This window comes from Diabrotica virgifera, chromosome 2 (assembly GCF_917563875.1).
Source record: "Diabrotica virgifera virgifera chromosome 2, PGI_DIABVI_V3a".
NCBI lineage: Eukaryota > Metazoa > Arthropoda > Insecta > Coleoptera > Chrysomelidae > Diabrotica > Diabrotica virgifera.
This window is the reverse complement of record NC_065444.1, coordinates 236,623,818-236,644,467: the sequence shown is the minus strand read 5'-3', so window position 1 is coordinate 236,644,467 and position 20,650 is coordinate 236,623,818. Positions and strand designations below refer to the sequence as shown.

The window sequence follows — 20,650 nt, the reverse complement described above, 5'->3', positions numbered from 1 at the left end:
GATCTTTTCGGTCATCCTCTCCTTCTTGTAACTCTTGGACTTCATTCTGCAACCTTATTTGATGCTATGAGATGCAAAGTGGCCTAAGCCCAAAACGCAACAAATGAAAAAAATGGTTTTTAAACTTGAATTACACTGTTCATGTTGTAATGTAATGTAATGTTTATTTACGGACTTGCCATTTTTACAAATCAACTTAAATTTAACTAAACTATTAAAGCACAATGTGATTACATAAAAAGGTATTTTCGATCTCATTCTTAATAACTGCCATCCTAAGCAAGAAGGCAGCATCTCCAATTTTTACAATTTTCGAGTTTGCTCTTTTATATGGGTTATTATACAATTATTAATATACTTGCCTAACAAAGTTAGAAAGCAGTAAGTCTTCATTCCTGGGTCTGGTAGACTATTAAAATTGCAGTAACTCAACTTGTTGTTAGGCATTACTTAGTTAAAAGGCAGTAAGTATCTTATACAAGCCTAAAAAGCAGTATCTCCTACAGAAAAAAATGGAGATACTGCTTTTTAATCTAGCAACTGCTTGACTACTTTTACTACTTTTAAGCAAGTGTCTAATAACATACCTTGTTTAAAAGCAGTAACTGCCATTGCGCCATTTTCATTAAAATTTATACAAATATCTTGTAAAAAAATAATCTTATCCAATGGTAATATGAAAAAAAACTACAACACAGTTAAACAATTCTGAATTCCATAAATTTTTTAATGGTGGCTCAGCCCCGTTTATTAAAATCTGCATTATCTCGAAACTTACATTTGTGGAGATACTGCCTTCTTTCTTAGGACGGCAGATTAGTGATAAATGAAAAAAATCATTACTATTAAATTTGTTTGCATTTCTACACATTCTCTGTAAGGGTTTATTTACAGTATAAGTTCGATTATGAAATTCTAAATAAAATAAATCTTGGGATCTGGTGTCTCTACAGGGAGTACGGAAGTAAACCTTTTCCAAAAGAGCACTAGCATCAATGCCTCCTCGTATTAATTTATATATAAATGCTACATCTAGCAATATTCGCCTTTCTTCAAGAGTATGCAATTTAAGTAAAGATTGTAAAACAATGTATTCAATTTCATTTACAAGTATTCTCAATCTAAAAGCAATAAATCTTAAGAACTTTCTTTCTACTCATTCTAATAGATCTTTGTAGCAGTTATAATGGGGAGACCAAATATTGCTACCATATTCCAAAACCGATCTAATAAGGGAACAGTAGATATTTTTGAGACAATAAATATTATCAAATTCCGAGAGACTACGTTTCATGAAACCTAAAAGTTTCATGGATCTATTAGAAACGTAAGAAAAGTGGTCCCTGAAGCTTACTGTAGGGTCAAAAATTACCCCAAGATCCTTAAATGTTGTGATTACCTCCAAAATATTCGGTCAAATATGGTATTCAAATGAAATCAGATGTTTGTTTCTAAAAAATCGCATTACCTTACATTTATTTATGTTCAAATTCAAAGCATTTAAGTTACACCAATCCAATAATCTACTTAAACCATTCTGTAATAAACTACAGTCATTGGAATTTTTTATGACTATAAATTTTTAGGTCATCAGCATAGAGAAGAATATTACTATGATAAAAACAATTTTTTATATAATTTACAAAACAATTAAAAAGCAAAGGAGATAAATGTCCACCCTGTGGAACACCAGAGGTTACATTAATAGTAGATGACAAAAATTGGTTAATTTTTACAACTTGAGTTCTATCTGTGAGATAGCTCTCCATCCAGCCTAATAATCTTCCATGTAAACCAGTATTATAAAGTTTAGAGATTAGGACAGTAGGAAGATATTAGGACTGTATGTTAGAGGTTATATTGTAACTTTTTACAGAACAATATAGAACTCTGATTATATTTTTTCCGGAGTTAATTAGAATATGGAGAATCTTACAATTTTTTACAAAAAGGGATAACTTTAATGTAATAAGCGTGTTTGGGTAAATTTGTGGGTTAGGCCACTTTGCATCTCAGAGCGTCATTTTTCCATTGCCTGCTCTATATATGTAGCCGTACCATTTTAGTCTTCTTCCATCTTTATACTGGTGTTCTTTCATCGTTTTTCCTTTCATGCTTTTCATTATCTCTTCATTTGATATCCTGTATATCTGGTCAGGCCACAGCATCTTCTCCAGTATTCCATTTTTGTCACCAGAATGCTCCCTTGGTTTTTTTTTTGTTTATGATCCAAATTACTGCTGCATATATCATGATACTTCATACTATTGTTTGGTATTAGACCATTCATCAGCAGTAAAAATCTGTTGAACCGTGGAATTTTGAGAACCAACACCAATTTTAATGAAAATTTGGGTTTAAACTCTGTTGATACTCTTCTTCAAAATCTGCCCTATGCCGAACTGCGCTTTTGCCCTGGAGGGGAAAACAACCCCATTTAGGGGATGAAAATATTTTAATGAAAATAACTGTGGAAATCGATAGAGTGACCATTTCTGAGTAAATTTTGTTCTATAAAATGTTTTTGCAAAATTGACACTTTCCAAGTTATTCGCTATTGAAACTATGCATTTTTCATTGAGAAAACTCACATTTTATAACCATTTTTAATGAATAGCTTGAAAATGGAGAACCTTCAATCTCAAATAACTCAAATGTGGTGCAGTTTTTTGAGAGAACTTAAGGGACATCTTTTAAAGCTCATTAAAAAATCTTTCATAATTTTAATAAAAATGCAATATTTCCATAAGTTTCCGAAAATTTCCAATATTCCCGGAAACTTTCCGGGGTTTGAATCTTCCCGACAATTTTACATCACTATTTATTAAATGGTCATTAACATAACAAAAAAGTTCAAAATATTTCCTAAAAAATATTTTTACACTCTTTTCAATGGCGGTATTACTTTTTGAAAAATTTATATATACAGTGTGAAAGAATTGAAAAAGTAACAACATATTTTTACATAAAAAAGCAGAAAAAACACAACTTTTGGTAAACCGATTCTTCCGGTTCAAGACCTCGATCTTGTTCATCAAAAAAAGAACGTATATACCAAATTTGGTTGAAATCTGACGTCTCATTCAAAAGTTATCGTGCTATTAGTCACATATGTATAGTCGCCATTTTGAATGCCCGCCATTTTTGTAAAAGGAACAAAAACTGAGATGGCCTCATATCCAAATTTGAACCTTTATATTGTAGTATATGTGGTCCAAATTATATGCTTATACCATTAAATGCACAACAATTCTTATATTTCCGCGAATTTGTCGCACATAGGTACATGTGAAGATACGTTATGCATTTATTAAATGGTAATTAACATAACTAAAAAGTTTAAAATATTTCCTTAAAAAGATTTTTACGCTCTTTTCAATGGCGGTATTTACTTTTTGAAAAATTAATACGTACCTTCAGGGTGAAAGAATTGAACAAAACAACATATTTTTACATAAAAACCAGGAAAAACACACCTTCTGGTAAACCGATTCTCTGGTTCAAGACGTCGATCTTATACATCAAAAAAAGAACCTATATACCAAATTTGGTTCAAATCTGACGTCTCGTTCAAAAGTTATCGTGCTATTAGTCACATATGTATAGTCGCCATTTTGAATGCCCGCAATTTTTGTAAAAGGCAAAACCTGAGATGGCCTCGTATCTAAATTTGAACCTTTATATGTGTAGCATATGTGGTTCAAATTGTATGCTTCTATCATTAAATGCACAATTGTTTCACATATCGGCTGCACTATTTAGCTTTCTTACCATGTAATTGATTTCTTCCTTATCTTGAGCCATGACCACCTGCTTGTCTACGAAACACAATATGTAGAGTTAACCCTTTTGCTGCAGATGACGTCGAAAGACATCATTCGCTTTTTGACTCAAGGGCGAATGACGTCTTTCGACGCCATAACTTACTTTAGTGTGTCATCAGCCTCAAGTGAATGACGTCTTTCGAGTCATGCGTAGGAAAGGGATAATCTTAGCTGTCTAAAAGAAACCCTTACATCAAAACTGGTATTTTGTATTTGTATTTTTAACTTCTATGAATTGCATCATGAGCTGTTTTAACACAATATTTTGATAATTGTAGGGCAGACAGTATATTAGATCTAAAATTAATTGAAAAACAAAAGGATAATTTGGATGAACGCAGCACAATTACTATAGCAAAACCTATTGCCAAAAGAGCTGGAAGGACACACAGTACCTCAGAACCTCATAGTTCTGCGAATAAATTTGCAGCAAGCAGTAGTTTACATAATAGGTCAAAACCGATAGATATTGAGGTAATTATGACTTAGAGTAAGGTTGAGTGCAATATGAATATCAATACACCAGTTCCAAAGAGTAACAAGTCTGAATTTTAGTGATTTGGAGTTAAGTATTGGAAAGTGCTTCAATAATCAATAGTTATGAGTTCTGAAGGGTAACAACTCCATAATAATGATCTGTGACGATGTCACACGCAATTCTGACCATCAAACCAGATCATCATTAGGGGATTTTATCGCACAATAAATTAATAGGGAACTTGCATAAAATTTTAAATTAGAAAAAATGCTATAAATCACAACAGAACATAATTTAAAACATATCAAAGAAAAACAAGTTTTTTTGTGTTTCGTTTGGCCCCTATCACGGCAGCCCAAAACACGCCCTCATTAGTCGTGACGTCATATCATTATAGTATTTGAGGTCCTCGCCATTAATTCATTAGGTTTGGCATTCGTTGTGACACTCAGTTTTATAAATATTTTGATAGTTGCTATTTCTGACTAATATTTGAGTGGTTTTGTTGACATATATATTAATACAATGACATACGATAAATGTCATTATAAAATATAATGATGTGACGTCACAAGTGTTCACGCACTTTTTGGGTCGTTTGAAATGGTTTAAATACACAGAAGATTTTAAATTTGTACTTCTAAGTTATTATGAGTTTTGAGGCGTGAAATTTTGGAAATCTCATTTTTAAACAAAACTGAACATTATTGTGTAGTAAAAAAATGTGCAAGTTCCCTATTGGATGATACAGTGTTATTTTTTATTTACTATTAAGTCATTTAGTGATCTTTAGCATCGCAACTATAGATTATTATAATATGATACCTTTTTCCTATAGTGCTGGTATCTAATTTCTTGCGGAGTTGTTACATCATCATCATCATCATTCAACCCTGTACTATCCACTGCTGGATATAGGTCTCCCTCAGTCTTTTCCATGCATTTCATTTAATTGTTGTTACATACATTTAATATTTGTCTAGCTCACTGACTAGAGACTTTTATCTTAAGGTTACTATATATATTAGTCAATGGGATCCAGATTTAAGACACTAGAAACTTCAGTATAGCTACTGCTACCAAGAGCCATTCACTAACTGTTTATTCTCTTTTTAGTCGAGGAAATGAAACTGAAGAAATGGCAAAACCTCGCAATTTTTTCGTCCATCATCGATTTGTACAAAAATTTAGGATTAGGCTTATTTCACCCTCTAGTTCATTTTCTATACAGAGCCGTTGTACGCTTTTGGTTTTGTAAGGGTGAAAACTACCCCTAATTGTAAAAAATTATAAAATAACATTTTAAACTTTAATATTGTCAACATTTGGTTCTTATTAGTTACATAATGATTGTTTTATGCTTTAAGATATAATATCATAATATTTCAACCCTTACAACCACCCTTGTTGGAGCTATATATAAAAAATTGACTTATCCTAAAAGAATAATTTCGGCTTGCATCGATTTACATAAAAATTTGAGATTAGGATCATCTCACCCTGTACTTCATATTCTATATCATGCTTAAGGGCGTTGATTATTTTTAGGGGTGTAAACTACCCCTTATTGTCAAAAATTATATACAAACATTGTTCTCTTTAATATGGGTAAAATTTGGTTTTGATTGGTTAAATAATGATTGTTTTATGCTAACGGATATAATATCATAGTTCAACCCTTAAAAACCTCCCTTAATAACATTGCAATTTTTATAAGTAGATAATTTAATAGATCTATACAGAAAAAAAAGTGGAACTAAAGAATTACAAAAACATTTATTTACACAAAAATACGAATTTACAAATATGTACATATACAAATACAAATAGTTTTTTAGTCATCTTCCAGTATACGAACTAGTTCTGTGGTATTATATACATTGAAAATTGTGATTTTGTAGGATTTTTGAAGAGCTATAAGACTATATAAATTAAATTCCGTAAGATCCCTTAGTTTTTAATTGGGGTGGGTTTAAAGGGCTCGATAAGGGGGTGTTTGCTCGAAAATAGAGGTTTTAAACAGCTATATCTCGCCAACTATTCACTGTAATAAAAATCTATGCACAAGAAAATTTTAGTTATGAAAAAAACTACAATTTAGTAGTCTATCATTTTTTTCGTATCTCTAGTATTTTCGGAGATATTTTGAAGAAAATGGTGAAAAATACGAAATTGCAAAAAATAAATTTTTCTTTAAACTCCAATTTTTCTAAAATTAGGCCTTTTAAATAGGTCAAACCTCTTGGGTGTATTGATAATATAAATATAAAAGGAATTATAGAAAGGTGGAGACCAATTTTTAATTATGAGGGTAGTTGGGGGTAGTTTTCACTGATTTTTTCATAAAGAAAAGCAGGTACCGACCTTTTTTTGATCATAAGTCACTCAATTTTTATGCTAGAAACTTTTTGTCTTTTGAAATGTCTAATTGTATCCTTGAAAAAAGATTATCTAAGTTTTCCTCTAAAAATGCAAAGTTTTCCCGTTATGTGGCTTTGAATATTTCAAATTATTCATTTGACGAAAAAAGCTAACCTTGAACATGCCGTATCTCAGTTTGTATTGGTCGTAAAAATATTATAGAAAAAGAATTGGGTTTGTGTTACTAAAATACACAATTTCGATATATACAGTTTTTTTGATTAAATGCATATTTTTCGAGTTATTCTCAAAAAACTCTCTAAAAAAGTGGATTTTTTCGTCGAAAAACTGTTACTCTCAACCTCGAATAACTCGAAAAATATTAGTTTTACGAAAAATATGTAAAAAACATTTTTTTCTTAGAATTTCGTTTTACATCGATTTACATGATTAAAATTTAATAAAATATTTCCACCCCCGAGATGGGGTGGCAACCACCTCCAATGTTTTAGCGTACAGCGGCATGATATAGAAAATTATCCTTGGACTATTCCCTACTATCTTTGAAAATTTCAAGTAAATCCATGCCGGACGAAAAAATTGCGAGCCAAAATGCTTCATTTCCTAGACTATTTTTTTGTGATCTGGGCTTGATACTGGCAATGGCGGAATTTTATTAGAAACATAATAGTAATTTCAAAATAATAGGTTGAACTGTGGTACAAAAATCATGTTGTTCAGTGTTATTGCTGATTGAAAATATAGTCTTTTTTAAAGAATTGATGTTTCTTATTATTACAAACTACCCTAAAATGGGAGCAATTCTGTACATACTGGAATTATGTACTGAACTGGTTCCAAAGGAGTCAAAATACTGTCTCCAACAGAATATAAACAAAAGGATATTGAATAAACATTATTATGTAAAGGCTAAATTTGATAATTGCATTATTATGGTAACAGATTTTTTCCTCATCTTGATTTTATACTCAAAAATGTTCTAACTTAGTATATTGTAGTATTTTTTCTGTTATGTTCAATAGATAAAACAAACTCAAGAAGCAGTGAATAATTCTTTTAAAAACAGTACTCCTAATAAAAAAGAAAAGAACAATAGAAAGTGGACAAAGGGATGGAGGGATGAAGAGTGCTTTGGCTCTCCTATGGAGCAGAGCAACATCGGCAAAGACTTTGATTTTGAGAAAAATTTGGCACTGTTCAATAAACAAGCTATTTGGGATGAAATTAACGCCCAAAAACCAGATGTGGTAAAACATATTGATGCTAGAAAACCTACTAAGTACAGGTATGTATATGTAATGATATGCATTTTTAATCATAATTATTGAGATGATTATACAGTGATGCATAGATTGGTTTTTCCACACATATTCTCCTATGCACATTTTAATGTGCCAAATGTTGAAACAAAAAATGTTAGGAATCAACAATCAGCATGAATCTATGAACGAGTTTGACATCTTAGTTTCTTTAGCGTTTCAATATGTCATTGTATAGGACATAGGAGAAAGACATATTCAAGTTTCACTTCGACTTAACAAATTTACCATTTTCTGATATCATTAGTCACTTCGGTTTTTTAAATACAACACCCTGAATATTGTAGCTTATTGAAATGTTTTAATGAAATCTTATGTAATACATGCAATTCTGAAGAATGACCTACATCATGTATTTATGCCGCTCTGCATGAGGATGTATGAGGATCTTCAACGATTTTCTGCATTAAATCTAAAGTTTTATTGTAATTTAAAACAGTTTTTGGTCTTGCCAGGTGTTCGCCACCCTCGATCTTCGCGAATTGGGTCGTAAACCAAATCTGGATTCATAGGTGAAAATAATGTTTGCCCATTCCCATTCTTACCAAATTTGATGTTCTTCCGGCCGTTCTAATCTCCCTGTGCAATTCGCACGGGATAATACTGGAACTCTAGGACGTCTAATGTGAAGATTACCCTTTAGTCCATTTTTTCACGGTTTTTGCTCTAAATTTTAATGAACCGCTTGGATTGACATGAAATTTGGCATACGCATAGCTTACATGTCAAAGAAAAAAAGTGATATTGTGCCGACGTGTACTTTTGCCCTGGGGGTGACTTTCACCCCCTGTTGGGGGTGAAAAAATATATGTCCAAAACAACTCCGGAAATGGGTAAACTGACTAATTTTAAGTAACTTTTGTTCTATAGAGCTTTTTCGCCAAGTCAACACTTTTCGAGTTATTTGCGAGTGAATATGTTCATTTTTCAACAAAATAACCACATTTTTAGACGGTTTTTCGCAAATAACTCAACAAGTAAGTATTTTGTCGAAAAAACCGTTCTTAGCAAAAATATAGCCTATAAAAAAGTAAAAAAAAATGGTGTACGCGTTAGGTCTCTGGATCTCGTAGAACCAGAGTTATAGCCAATGAAATATAGATTCATATTCACCAAATTTCAAATAGAATATTTCGACGTGAAATATCCAAAAAATTAAGCACTTTTTGGGGAAAACCCATTTTAACTTTTTTAAAGTGTTTAAAAAAAGCTTTATTTCTGTTTTTACGAAAAGTTTCTAGCATTAAATTTAAGCAAGTTACGCTCAAAATAAAGTTGGTCCCTTTTGTTTTTGCAAAAAAAAATCGGGAAGACCACCCCCTAATTAGCAACTTAAATGAAATTAATCGTTGCCGCTCCATAAATTATTTTACTTATATTGTGTTTATATGATCTGTAAGTTTCATCGATTCAAAGTGTTTATTTTTGAAAAAATTTGGTTTCAAAGTAAAATTTTTAAAAATTTAAATTTTGAAAAATATGCTTTTTTTCAAAATAACTTAAAAATTGTTAGAGATACCAAAAGTCTCGAAATACAAAAAAAGTCAGATTTGCTTTTCTGAATATCATGTATTTTTTTGTTTTTCTGTTAGACAAAAATTGATCAAGATTTGGTGTTTCTAAATTTGCATACATTCGTGATCAGTGACTCGTTCAACCCCTTTTAACTACAACCGTTTCAATAATAAGGACTTTGAACCGATGAAACTTACAGATCATATAAACAATATATACACGAGTCAAGAAACTTGTGAAGTCGTTACGATTAAGTTCATTTAAGATACTAATTAGGGGGTGATTTTCTCGATTTTTTTACCAAAACCAAAAGTGACTAACTTTATTTTGAGCGTAACTTGTTTAATTTTGATGCTAGAAATTTTTTTATAAAACAAAAATGAAGCTTTTTTTAAACACTTTAAATTAGTTTCAATGAGTTTTCCCCGAAATGTGCTTCATTTTTGGTTATTTCACGTTAAAGTATTCCACTTGGAATTTGACGAATATGAACCTATATTTCATTAGCTATAACTCTGCTTCTACTAAATAAAAAAACGTGATATATTCATTATTTTTTTAAATTTTTTATAGGCTATATTTTTGCTAAGAATGCTTTTTCGGCAAAATACTTACAATTTGAGTTATTTGCGAAAAACCGTCTAAAAGCGTGGTTATTTTGTTGAAAAAATGAACATATTCACTGCCAAATAACTCGAAAAGTATTGACTTAGTGAAAAAACTCTATAGAACAAAAGTTACTTTAAATTAGCCAGTTTACCCATTTCCTGACTTTGTTTAGACGAATATTTTTTAACCCCCAAGAGGGGGTGAAAACCACCCCCAGGGCAAAAGCACATATCGGCACAATATCACTTTTTTTCTTTGACTTGTTAGCTGTGTGTATGCCAAATTTCATGTCAATCCAAGGTTCTTTAAAATTTAAAGGTTTTGCAATATTTTACCGTTAATGAATGGACTACTTATGCAACCTATTCCTGACAGTTTGAGCAGAGACATTAATGCCATGAATATTTTGAAGCTCACTTCTTAGCTGGCTGGCAGTAACATTGGAGTTCCTTAATGTTAATGCCTGAAGGCCAACAAAGCTGTCATGTACTGGTTGAGTTGCTCTTGTTAGACCAGTGTGTCTTTCCCTTACATTACCAGTTTCTTGAAAGCACTGTCGAGCTATTCCAGGTCAAATCAACACACTTTGAATTAATTTTTTTCCTGGTCTATTTAGATTTTGTTAAAATTTAGAGTATTCATAGTGGATGATTAGGTGAAGAAAAATACAAAATTTTAAATTTTTATCTCAAGCCGTTTCCGAAATATGATTATGTAAAGTTTTCCAAAAAGGTCCAAAACACCGCGATAATACTTTATTGCAATGGTTGTAGAAGCTGACCTGATTAAGCTAGAATGCTGGGAGAGGTGTCCCTTTGCAGCATTTTTATAGCTCTTTACAGTGATACATACGGCATGATGCTACGATAAACAAGTTTTTCTCAAACAAAAAAAATATGTTTTGATTAAGTTTTTTTTCCAAAAAGTACATAATTTAAAATTTTCATAATATTCCTACAGATACATAGTACTGTTGTTAATAACATAAAAATTTTATCATGGGATGGTGATGGGTTCAACATAAAAAAAAATAAATTTCACACATACAGTATGGTGCAAATGAAAGGAATAAATTCGTAATGTCGCAAGTTGGCAACTTTAAGGAAAAATCCCGAAACCGGTCGTTTTTTATTTTTAAATTGTAATTTTTTGGCATATGTATCATACTAGTGACGTCATCCATCTGGGCGTGATGACGTAATCGATGATTTTTTAAAATGAGACTATAAGTCGTGTGTTAGCTCATTTGAAAGGTTATTTAATTCTCTGTTCAGTAATATAAACAATAACAATTATTTATATAGGGTGGCAAAAAAAGTTTTTTTTAATTAAATTAATTGACAAAAAAAGAAGAATGTATGTAATTTATTTAATTTAAAATATATTTTACTGTTGCCAGAAACAGATAAGTTAGATACATTCTTTTTTGTCAATTAATTTAATTAAAAAAAACTTTTTTTGCCACCCTGTATAAATAATTATGTTATTTTTTATATTACTGAACAGGGAATTAAATAACCTTTAAAATGAGCTAACACACGACATATAGTCTCATTTAAAAAATTATCGATTACGTTATCACGCCCAGATGGATGACGTCACTAGTATGATACATATGCCAAAAATATACAATTTAAAAATAAAAAGCGACCTGTTTCGGAATTTCTCCTTAAAGTTGCCAACTTGCGACATTACGAATTTATTCCTTTCATTTGCACCATACTGTATGTGTGAAATTTATTTTTTGAACGCTTTTCTTTACTTCAATAATTTGTATCAAATCTTTAGACGTTAATTTGATTGACTTTTCTGCAATGCAAATGAATGAAAATTTGCAGACATATGCATTCGCGGGAACAATACACGAATAGTCAATAAAAAAATTCACCCCTTTCTCAAAAACGCACCCTTTTAAATGGTAGCACTGGTTTTTTCGTAGTAGAGGTTCATTGACTATATGAAACGATAAAACCCCGTTAACGTTGTAGTTCCTTTCTAAAATACATATTCAATAACCTATATTATTTTACGAATAAAAACACAAACCGATATAATAAATTGTGTTAAAATACCTCCAAACAGTAATAAACAAATTTTATTTTAACAGAAAAATATTGTTCCTTGACAGTAAAAGACTTTATTTTCTTGTCCACTATTATACCATTTTTATGTGTGTTTATAACCGGGAGATGCCTTTTTGATGGCCTACAATGTAATTTTATTTTTCTACGAGCGTGCAAAAATGTCTACTTTCGCGCACGCATTTTAGTTTAGAAAGTTTCACTTTTCCGCACGCGTGTTACTTTTCCGCACGCGGTTTTTACTTTTCCGCACGCGTGTTAATTTAATATGTTAATAGGCCTTAAAGTAATTATAATACATGCAATAAACTAATATTTAGATATTATTTACTAATGTATTTCAAATATATCTTACTGTGTTCCTGTTTTAATGAAATTAACGCGATTATTTCATTCATAGGAGATTCTGACCAATAGAAAGCTACAGACATGCAAATTAAGGTGATAATTTTTTATCATCTCCCGTCGTTAAGCATATTACGTCAGATGCCCTTCGTTGCTACGAAAAAATACATTCAGTGACATTAATGACAAATGTTTTAAAAATTATAAAAGTGATGACTTTCAACCGTCAAATACATATTTATAACAACTGTGTGTTTAATTTCACCAATTGATACAGTGGAACCTCGATAACTCGGATTAATCGGGACCGCGGCCGATCCGGGTTATCGAAAATCCGGGTTAGCCGGAGAATATAGTAAAAATTAATAAATAACCTCCATTACAATTACAAAAACATGAAACACATATGCACAGTACACATCTAAATTACGTATAGTTGTATAGAGTGTAGAGTTTTGTTCATTTCTTGGTAAAAAACTCAGTCATACTGTAGAGATGTACCGACACCATAATATGGTAGGTCTGGATCCTGCGTACAAAAAAAAATTGATAAATAGCAAGCTGAAAATTTGTTATTAGCTTAAGGGTGTCTAGTCGGACAAACATTAATATATGGGAACACTGGAACAGGGGAAGTTTTAACTGTGGAACAGGTTAAAAATTTGGAACGGTCAGACCACGAAAACGGCACATGTATTTTTTCCGACAGAACAGACTTAAACTCTCCGAACAGAGATTAAACTCTCATGCAAAAATCAGACTGCTATTTATCACCAAATTGGCGTTTTAATGAGTGGAACATGTAGAATATGTCAAATGACAGGAATTATGACAGGTGATAAATAGCAGTCTGATTTTTGCATGAGAGTTTAATCTCTGTTCGGAGAGTTTAAGTCTGTTCTGTCGGACAAAACAAATGTGCCATTTTCGTGTTCTGACCGTTCCAAATTTTTGACCTGTTCCACAATTAAAACTGCCCCTGTTCCAGTGTTCTCATATATCAAAGTTTATCCGACTAGACACCCTTAAGCTATTAATAAATTTTTAGCTTGCTATTAATCAACTTTTTTTTCATACGCGGGATCCAGACCTATGGTAGCATAATATCATATTATGATGCTGCAATACATTTATTTTAAAGATTCGTCTTTATCAATCCTACCTAATGTTTCTAGTTTCTTTTCCATTGTCACTGCAACATTTTTACGTTTTGTTACCATTACGTAGACAAAGCAAACACAATCTGAAGCACGATTACATTACAGAACGGAAGTGATTAATAGGCTGTACTACACACAATACAAGAATTTTTAAATAGTCACGTCTTTTTTAAACAATGCTAAGACAGTCGTTCGGCAAACTGCAGTCGCGTGCGGAAAAGAATGACTTTCTGCACTTGTTAGGAAAATAACTATATTAATTCACAATTTTAAATTTTCCAGGCATGATGAAAATATAATCTCAACGATTCCAACTTCGTATCGGCAAATAACCGTTCCAAAACAAGATTTTTGTGAATATGTAACAGATGACGGCCTAATAATACCCAGCATTTCTAGAGCATTGAGGAAAAGATTGTGGGAAGTGGCCGAAAGAGTTGGTCTTACGTGGGAAAAGAGAATAGACCTTATAGGAAGAGCAGCTGCGGAGATCTCCATTCAGTTGTGTGGAGGGGGACATAGACTGAATCCACATAATACACACCAATGGCCTACGGTTGTTGTTTTATGTGGACCTCACAAGTAAGTAACATTTATATTAAGAATTTATTTGTACAGATAAAGTCATCTAGTTCAAAATAAGTTATCAATCGAAGTAGCACAGATTTTCAAAAATTATATTTCAACCTCCCGAGATTTTCAAAAATTATAAATCATGCAGGATGCCGAGGAAATTAAGAGGGAATTTTAAATAATTCACGTCCCATCTGCTCAGCGTGGTAAAAGTTCCAACAAGAAAGATTCCTTAGTACTGAACAAAAGAGTAGATGAATTAAAATGTATAAACATTTTCAATTTCTTTGCAACACGAAAATGCAGGTTGTAACCAAAGAAAGTATTCCACCTGTTGTCAATCTGATGGTATGGGAACGATATTTATTACACTGGTCAACAAAAGAAACAAAATTGTGTGTTTCCTGTGATTTTTTTTATGTTTCTATCTCAAATTGGCGCAGATTTTTTAAATACGGCAAAATTATTTTTCTCTAACAGCTTTTGTTTTTAAGTTATAGCTAACTACCCTCATTAATGATTTTTACTTAGATTTTTGTTATTTATTGGTCACTAAAACAAATTTTGTCGTCGTTTTAGATATTCGTTTAAGATTTTAAATGTTATTTGGGTTGCCTATGCGCACAACCGTTTTTGTCACCAGCACAGCGTGGATTGGCAACACTGTTAGTTACTATTAGTATCAAAAAAGTGTGCGTAGAGTCCGGCGTCATTATTGTTGTTAATTTTGTAATAGTCTTGTCGTGCATGTGTTTGTTTTTCCGACTACCGTACCCGGCAAACTTCAACAATATGGCTTCCTCTAGAAGATGTTGTCTGCTTAATCCAGACTGTTTTTGCTATATTTGTGGTGAATATATATTTAAACAATATCGAAAACCTATATCGGACTTTGTGAAAACTGCGTACCATCAATATTTTAATATAAAATTGTGTAATCAAGACAAGCCATGGGCTCCTCATATTGTGTGCCAAAAATGTGTGGTATGTCTACGGTTGTGGTCCAATGGAAAAAGAGATGCAATAATGTTCGTAACACCCATGATTTGGCGAGAACCTCGAAACCATCATGACGACTGCTACTTCTGCGTTGTGAAAATAAATGGAATTCCTAACTTACCTTCTGCTCAACGACCTCAATTAAAATCACGAGAAGTACAACCCAGCACATCTAAATCTTCTGATGATCCAAATCTCTGTGAAACCGAACGAAATACATCAAGTGAAGACTCTGATCCAGACTACAAATGTAGCCTTTCAGAGCCTCAACGATTTAATCAGAAAGAACTAAATGACTTAATAAGAGATCTGAACTTACCGAAAGAAGCTTCTGAAATTTTAGCATCTCGTTTAAAAGAAAAGAATTTGCTTACTCCGGAAACCAAAATTACATTTTATCGTACCCGAGAAAAAAATCTGTTGCCGTATTTTTCTGAAGAGAAGCATTTAGTTTTTTGTAATGATGTTGGTGGTAATTTGCAACAGATAGGTTTAAAAAAGTACCAACCTAGTGATTGGCGTCTTTTCATAGACAGCAGCAAAATAAGTTTAAAGTGTGTTTTACTTCATAACGGTAACAAATACGGATCCATACCTATTACACATTCGACGATTTTAAAAGAAGCATACGCAAATATTTCTAAGGTTATGGAAAAAATTAAGTATGAAGAACAGAAATGGGTCATTTGTGTTGATCTTAAAATGGTTAACTTCCTTTTAGGTCAACAAGGGGGGTACACAAAGTTCCCTTGTTTCATGTGTCTCTGGGACAGTCGTGACAAACAACATCATTGGTCACAAAAAGTTTGGCCAGAGCAGGAAGAGCTGAAAGTTGGTACAAAAAATATTATAAACGTGCCTTTAGTTAGCCGAGACCGCATCATACTTCCACCACTTCATATTAAACTCGGCATAATGAAACAGTTTGTGAAGGCGCTTGACAAAAGTGGCGAATGTTTCAATTTTCTTTCACGCAAGTTTCCAGGATTAAGTACAGAAAAATTGAAAGCTGGTATTTTTGATGGGCCACAGATTAGACAACTCGTGAAAGATCCTAATTTTGTCGAATCAATGACTGAAGTCGAATCCAAAGCTTGGAATTAATTCGTTTCGGTTATGAGTAATTTCTTAGGCAATAAGAAATCCGACGACTATGTCGAGCTTGTCGAGTGTATGCTATCGAACTTGCAAGAGCTAAAGTGCAACATGAGCATAAAACTCCACTTCCTACACTCACATTTGGACCGATTTCCAAAAAATCTGGGTGATTTTAGTGAGGAGCAGGGTGAAAGATTTCATCAGGATCTTCGGATAATGGAAGAGCGATATCAGGGAAGTTGGGACTCACATATCGTCGCCTTAGTACTATAACTTGATAACTCCAAAATTGACGTTTTTGAGATAACTAGTTAACAAGATGTATTTTATTTGCCTCCATATTGTGTAAAAACTTGATAGCTCACTTCAAACGGGTTAAGTATTTATTTATGATTGACGAAAGTTGATAAAACCAAAATTCCACTAATATTCAGTGCTAAAACTTGACAAGATAAGTTATCAAGCTATTATTTAATCGAAATAATGGTGAATACGACATACACTGAATGCTATAACTAGATAACTCGAGTTATCTAGTTTTAGCACGTGTTTTTCTGAAACCATTGAACTTACCACATAATTGCTATCTGTTTATTCGGTTCATTTTAATGCAAGAATTCGAGAATTGTTAGCAGATCTGGCAACCCTCATAACAGAGGGCTAATTTTCAACAAAATAATCTTTAAAATATCAGTTGTGTTAAAAAGTTCACTTATATGCGACTTAGCACAACATGCGACATTGCCAAATGTTAACATTATGGTAGTGCTAAAAGTTGATAACTTTAATTTTTCATGTTTTTTTCCATATTGGAAAACACATTCACACCATATTCCTAAATAGATCAGTTGTCAAAAAGTTAAGGAACAGTATTTTAGAGCCGCAGAGTGAATTCCGTATTTACCAACATCATGGTAGCAGCACAAATATCTTTAAAATCTTTAAACTCGTTTATCTCAAAACTACTAATTTCGAGTTATCAAGTTATAGTATTAAGGCGACGATATGATGGCAGACTACTGCTGGAATTTGAAACGAGATCTACCTGAAGTTGTTCATTCAAGAAAATCATATAAAAGATCATTTGATAGTGTTCAATAAAGATTTTGTTGACTTATATATTAATTTTTTGCATTTATTTTGTCAAAATTATAAAACTGTATATTTCAAAAAGTAAAGCTGTTAGAAATCTTAAAGAATTTTTTTCATAGTCCCATTTTTTCATAGAAATACCCAAGAAAAAAAAATTTAAGGAAACAAGTATTGTGTTAACCAGTGTTATCGTTTTCTGTGCCACTTCGATTGATAACTTACTTTATTTTTCGGTAGATGGCCCTAGTTCATCAGTGACATTTCTTTCTTTGCAATTCGGAAAGGCCCAAAACATGGTACCTGGGGAAATCGGAGAGAAGAGGATATGGGACTACTGACGAGGGTAAAAAAATACCCGAAACCGGTATAGACTCTTCCTACACTCTCCAATTTAACCAGAGTATTATGCAGCTGCTGCATTTTCGTGTTGTAAAGAAATTGAAAATGTTTATACATTTTCATCTAGTTCAGTTGCTAGAGATGAAAATGCCACTGAACCTCTAAAAATCATACAAACCAGCTGAATTTTGCTGAGGATGTCAATTTTGCCCCTTCTACCCCCAGGCTTTCCCCTAAAACCATACCTCGTAGGGGAAGGGACAGAAAATATAGGGGCTACTTTGTGTATATATTGAACCATTCTCACAGAAAGAATGAACGCTTGAAGTGACCGGCGATTTTGAATGTCAGTTATGGTGACAGTGACAGGCGAAATCAGTTTTTTAAATAAAGTTTGTGTCAACTCAAAGGTAAAAATTTTTGCATTTTGCTGCAAATGAAGTTAGTTGCTATAAAACTTAAATAAACAAAGTTTATGTGATTTTCATAATAAAATCATCACTTTCATTGACAATCACTATGGAATTTCCATTGTTAAAGCATAATCCTCAAAACCTATAGCATGGAATTTTGATTTTGAGTTTTGGCAACAAATATGGGGCATTGAGGATGTGTCTAAATAACGCTGAATTTAAATGTTGGAATGTTAGAAACTATGTCTACATAATTCTAATCGAAAAGAAAATTTTCAATTTTTTCTCAAATTACGGATATTCATCATCATTTTATTACAATTATGATAACTACACACACCGGCAAAATTAGCCGAACACGTTAAAAATGGGACATGTTTGATGTCTCGTATTTCATAAATCAGTGGTCCGATTTGAGTGATTCTTTTAGTATGTTATAGCCTTATTATTTAAGAATATCGTTGTAATAATATTATTGCTAGACAGGTAAATACCATTTTATACCGGGTGTACCAATCATACTGTGTTTTTTTCTAAGTTTGGAACACCCTGTGGAATATTCTAGCATATGTAAAATATTAGAATTAATACTCGATTGTAGACTTAGGCTTGCTTAACATTTTCTTTTTCGATTCATTTACTTATGTGAGATAATAAAAAAGTAATGTACGTTAACAACTATACATGTTTTTCATCAATAAATCCTCATAGTAGGGGAGGAAAGTATACTAAATTTGCAGTTACTCGAGCGTTATGGGAACCTATTGGATTGTGAAGAGTATGTGCTAAAATCAGAAAAAGGTTAAGTTAGGTTTTCCACAAAGTGGGGGACTTTTCAGTTTTTAATTTAATTTTCCATTTCAAACAATCATTTTTCTCCGATTATAGCGCTATTTATCCATAATTCGAAAAAATATGTCGAATATAAGTTGCTTATTTTTACGTAAAGAATCCAAATCTGCAATAAAAATTGGGGGCTCCTATTTAAGATTTTAAATTAAATCCCCCACCCCACCTCCGTGGGGGCTCGTGACACCCCACGGAGAGGGGTGGGGGTAAATTAAAAATTATAAATACGAACCCTGCGATATTTTGCGAAATGAACATCAGATCGTAAAACTGCAAAATACACTTATTCAATATTTTTCAAAAATCTACCGAATGGCACCAAACAAGACCCCCCACGGAGGTGGGGTGGGGGTTACATTAAAATATAGGAGCCCCCAATTTTTATTGCAGATTTGGATCCTTGACGTAAAAATAAGCAACTTTTATTCGCAACATTTTTCCCTATTATGCATAAATAGCGCTATAATCGAAAAAAACGATTGGTGGAAATGGAAAATTAAATTGAAAAATGGAGAGTCCCACACTTTATGGAAAACTTAACTTAACTTTTTTTGGTTGTAGCACCCACTCTTCACAACCCACTCCAGGTCACAAGAACGCTCGAGTAATTGCAAATAGCATACTTTTCTCCCCTACTATGAGGATTTATTGATAAAAAACATGGCTAGTTGTTAAAGCACATAACTTTTTTATTTTCCAACATAAGCAAATGAATCAAAAAAGAAAATGTTAAGAAAGCATAATTCTACAATCGAGTTTTAATTTTAATATTTTATATATGCTGGAATATTCCACAGGGTGTTCCGAACTTAAAAAAAAACACAGTATGCTTGTTACACCCGGTATAAAATGACATTTATCTGTCTAGCAACAATATTATTATACCGATATTTTTAAATAATAAGGCTATAACATACTAAAAGAATCACTTAAATCGGACCAATGGTTTATGAAATACGAGACATCAAACATGTCCCATTTTTAACGTGTTCGGCTAATTTTGCCGGTGTGTGTATTTTATTATCACTTTTACGAAAAAAAGTTATTCTTCATAAAATGCTCTTCCTGGTCTAGAATATAAGATACAACCATCAGATATCAAACTTTTTTAATTTTATACGAGGTATGTAAAAAATATGAATTTTTCTTAAGAGTTAAGTGCCTTTATTATTCACAATATTTTAATCAGAAGGATGTAATTGAATACTAAAACAAATTTTTTAATTCCAAACAACTTTTCTTAATAACAATTCTCGATATTATGAAATGTAAAGGTACTTTACTCTTGAGTGTAATTCATATTTTTTGACATACCTCGTATAACATTAATTAAATTTGATATTTGATGATTGCATCTTATATTACATACGACGAGTATTTTATAAAGAATAACTTTGTTTCGTATAATAAAAAAGTTATCAATAAGTTCCAAATTACGCAGACATACTGTATAAGAGCTAAAAAATTTTTTTTTACTGAACATTTATTATTGTTGAAGCTTATTATTAAATCTATTTTAGGTCAGTTTTACAGAAAAAGTTTTGATCACTATGTATAAACATTTTTTTAGCTGG

General features: G+C 32.0%; 1 protein-coding gene across 1 annotated transcript in view; it reads left to right on the top strand.

Annotated features, from left to right (window-relative positions):
* LOC126880492 (enhancer of mRNA-decapping protein 3) overlaps positions 1 to 20,650 on the top strand; it is a 37,609-nt gene that overhangs the window by 6,291 nt on the left and 10,668 nt on the right. The window contains exons 2-4 of the mRNA XM_050644371.1: positions 4,103 to 4,298; positions 7,707 to 7,969; positions 13,996 to 14,295. Of these exons, the coding sequence (XP_050500328.1) occupies positions 4,103 to 4,298; positions 7,707 to 7,969; positions 13,996 to 14,295 (759 nt within the window). The remainder of the gene's footprint in view (positions 1 to 4,102; positions 4,299 to 7,706; positions 7,970 to 13,995; positions 14,296 to 20,650) is intronic.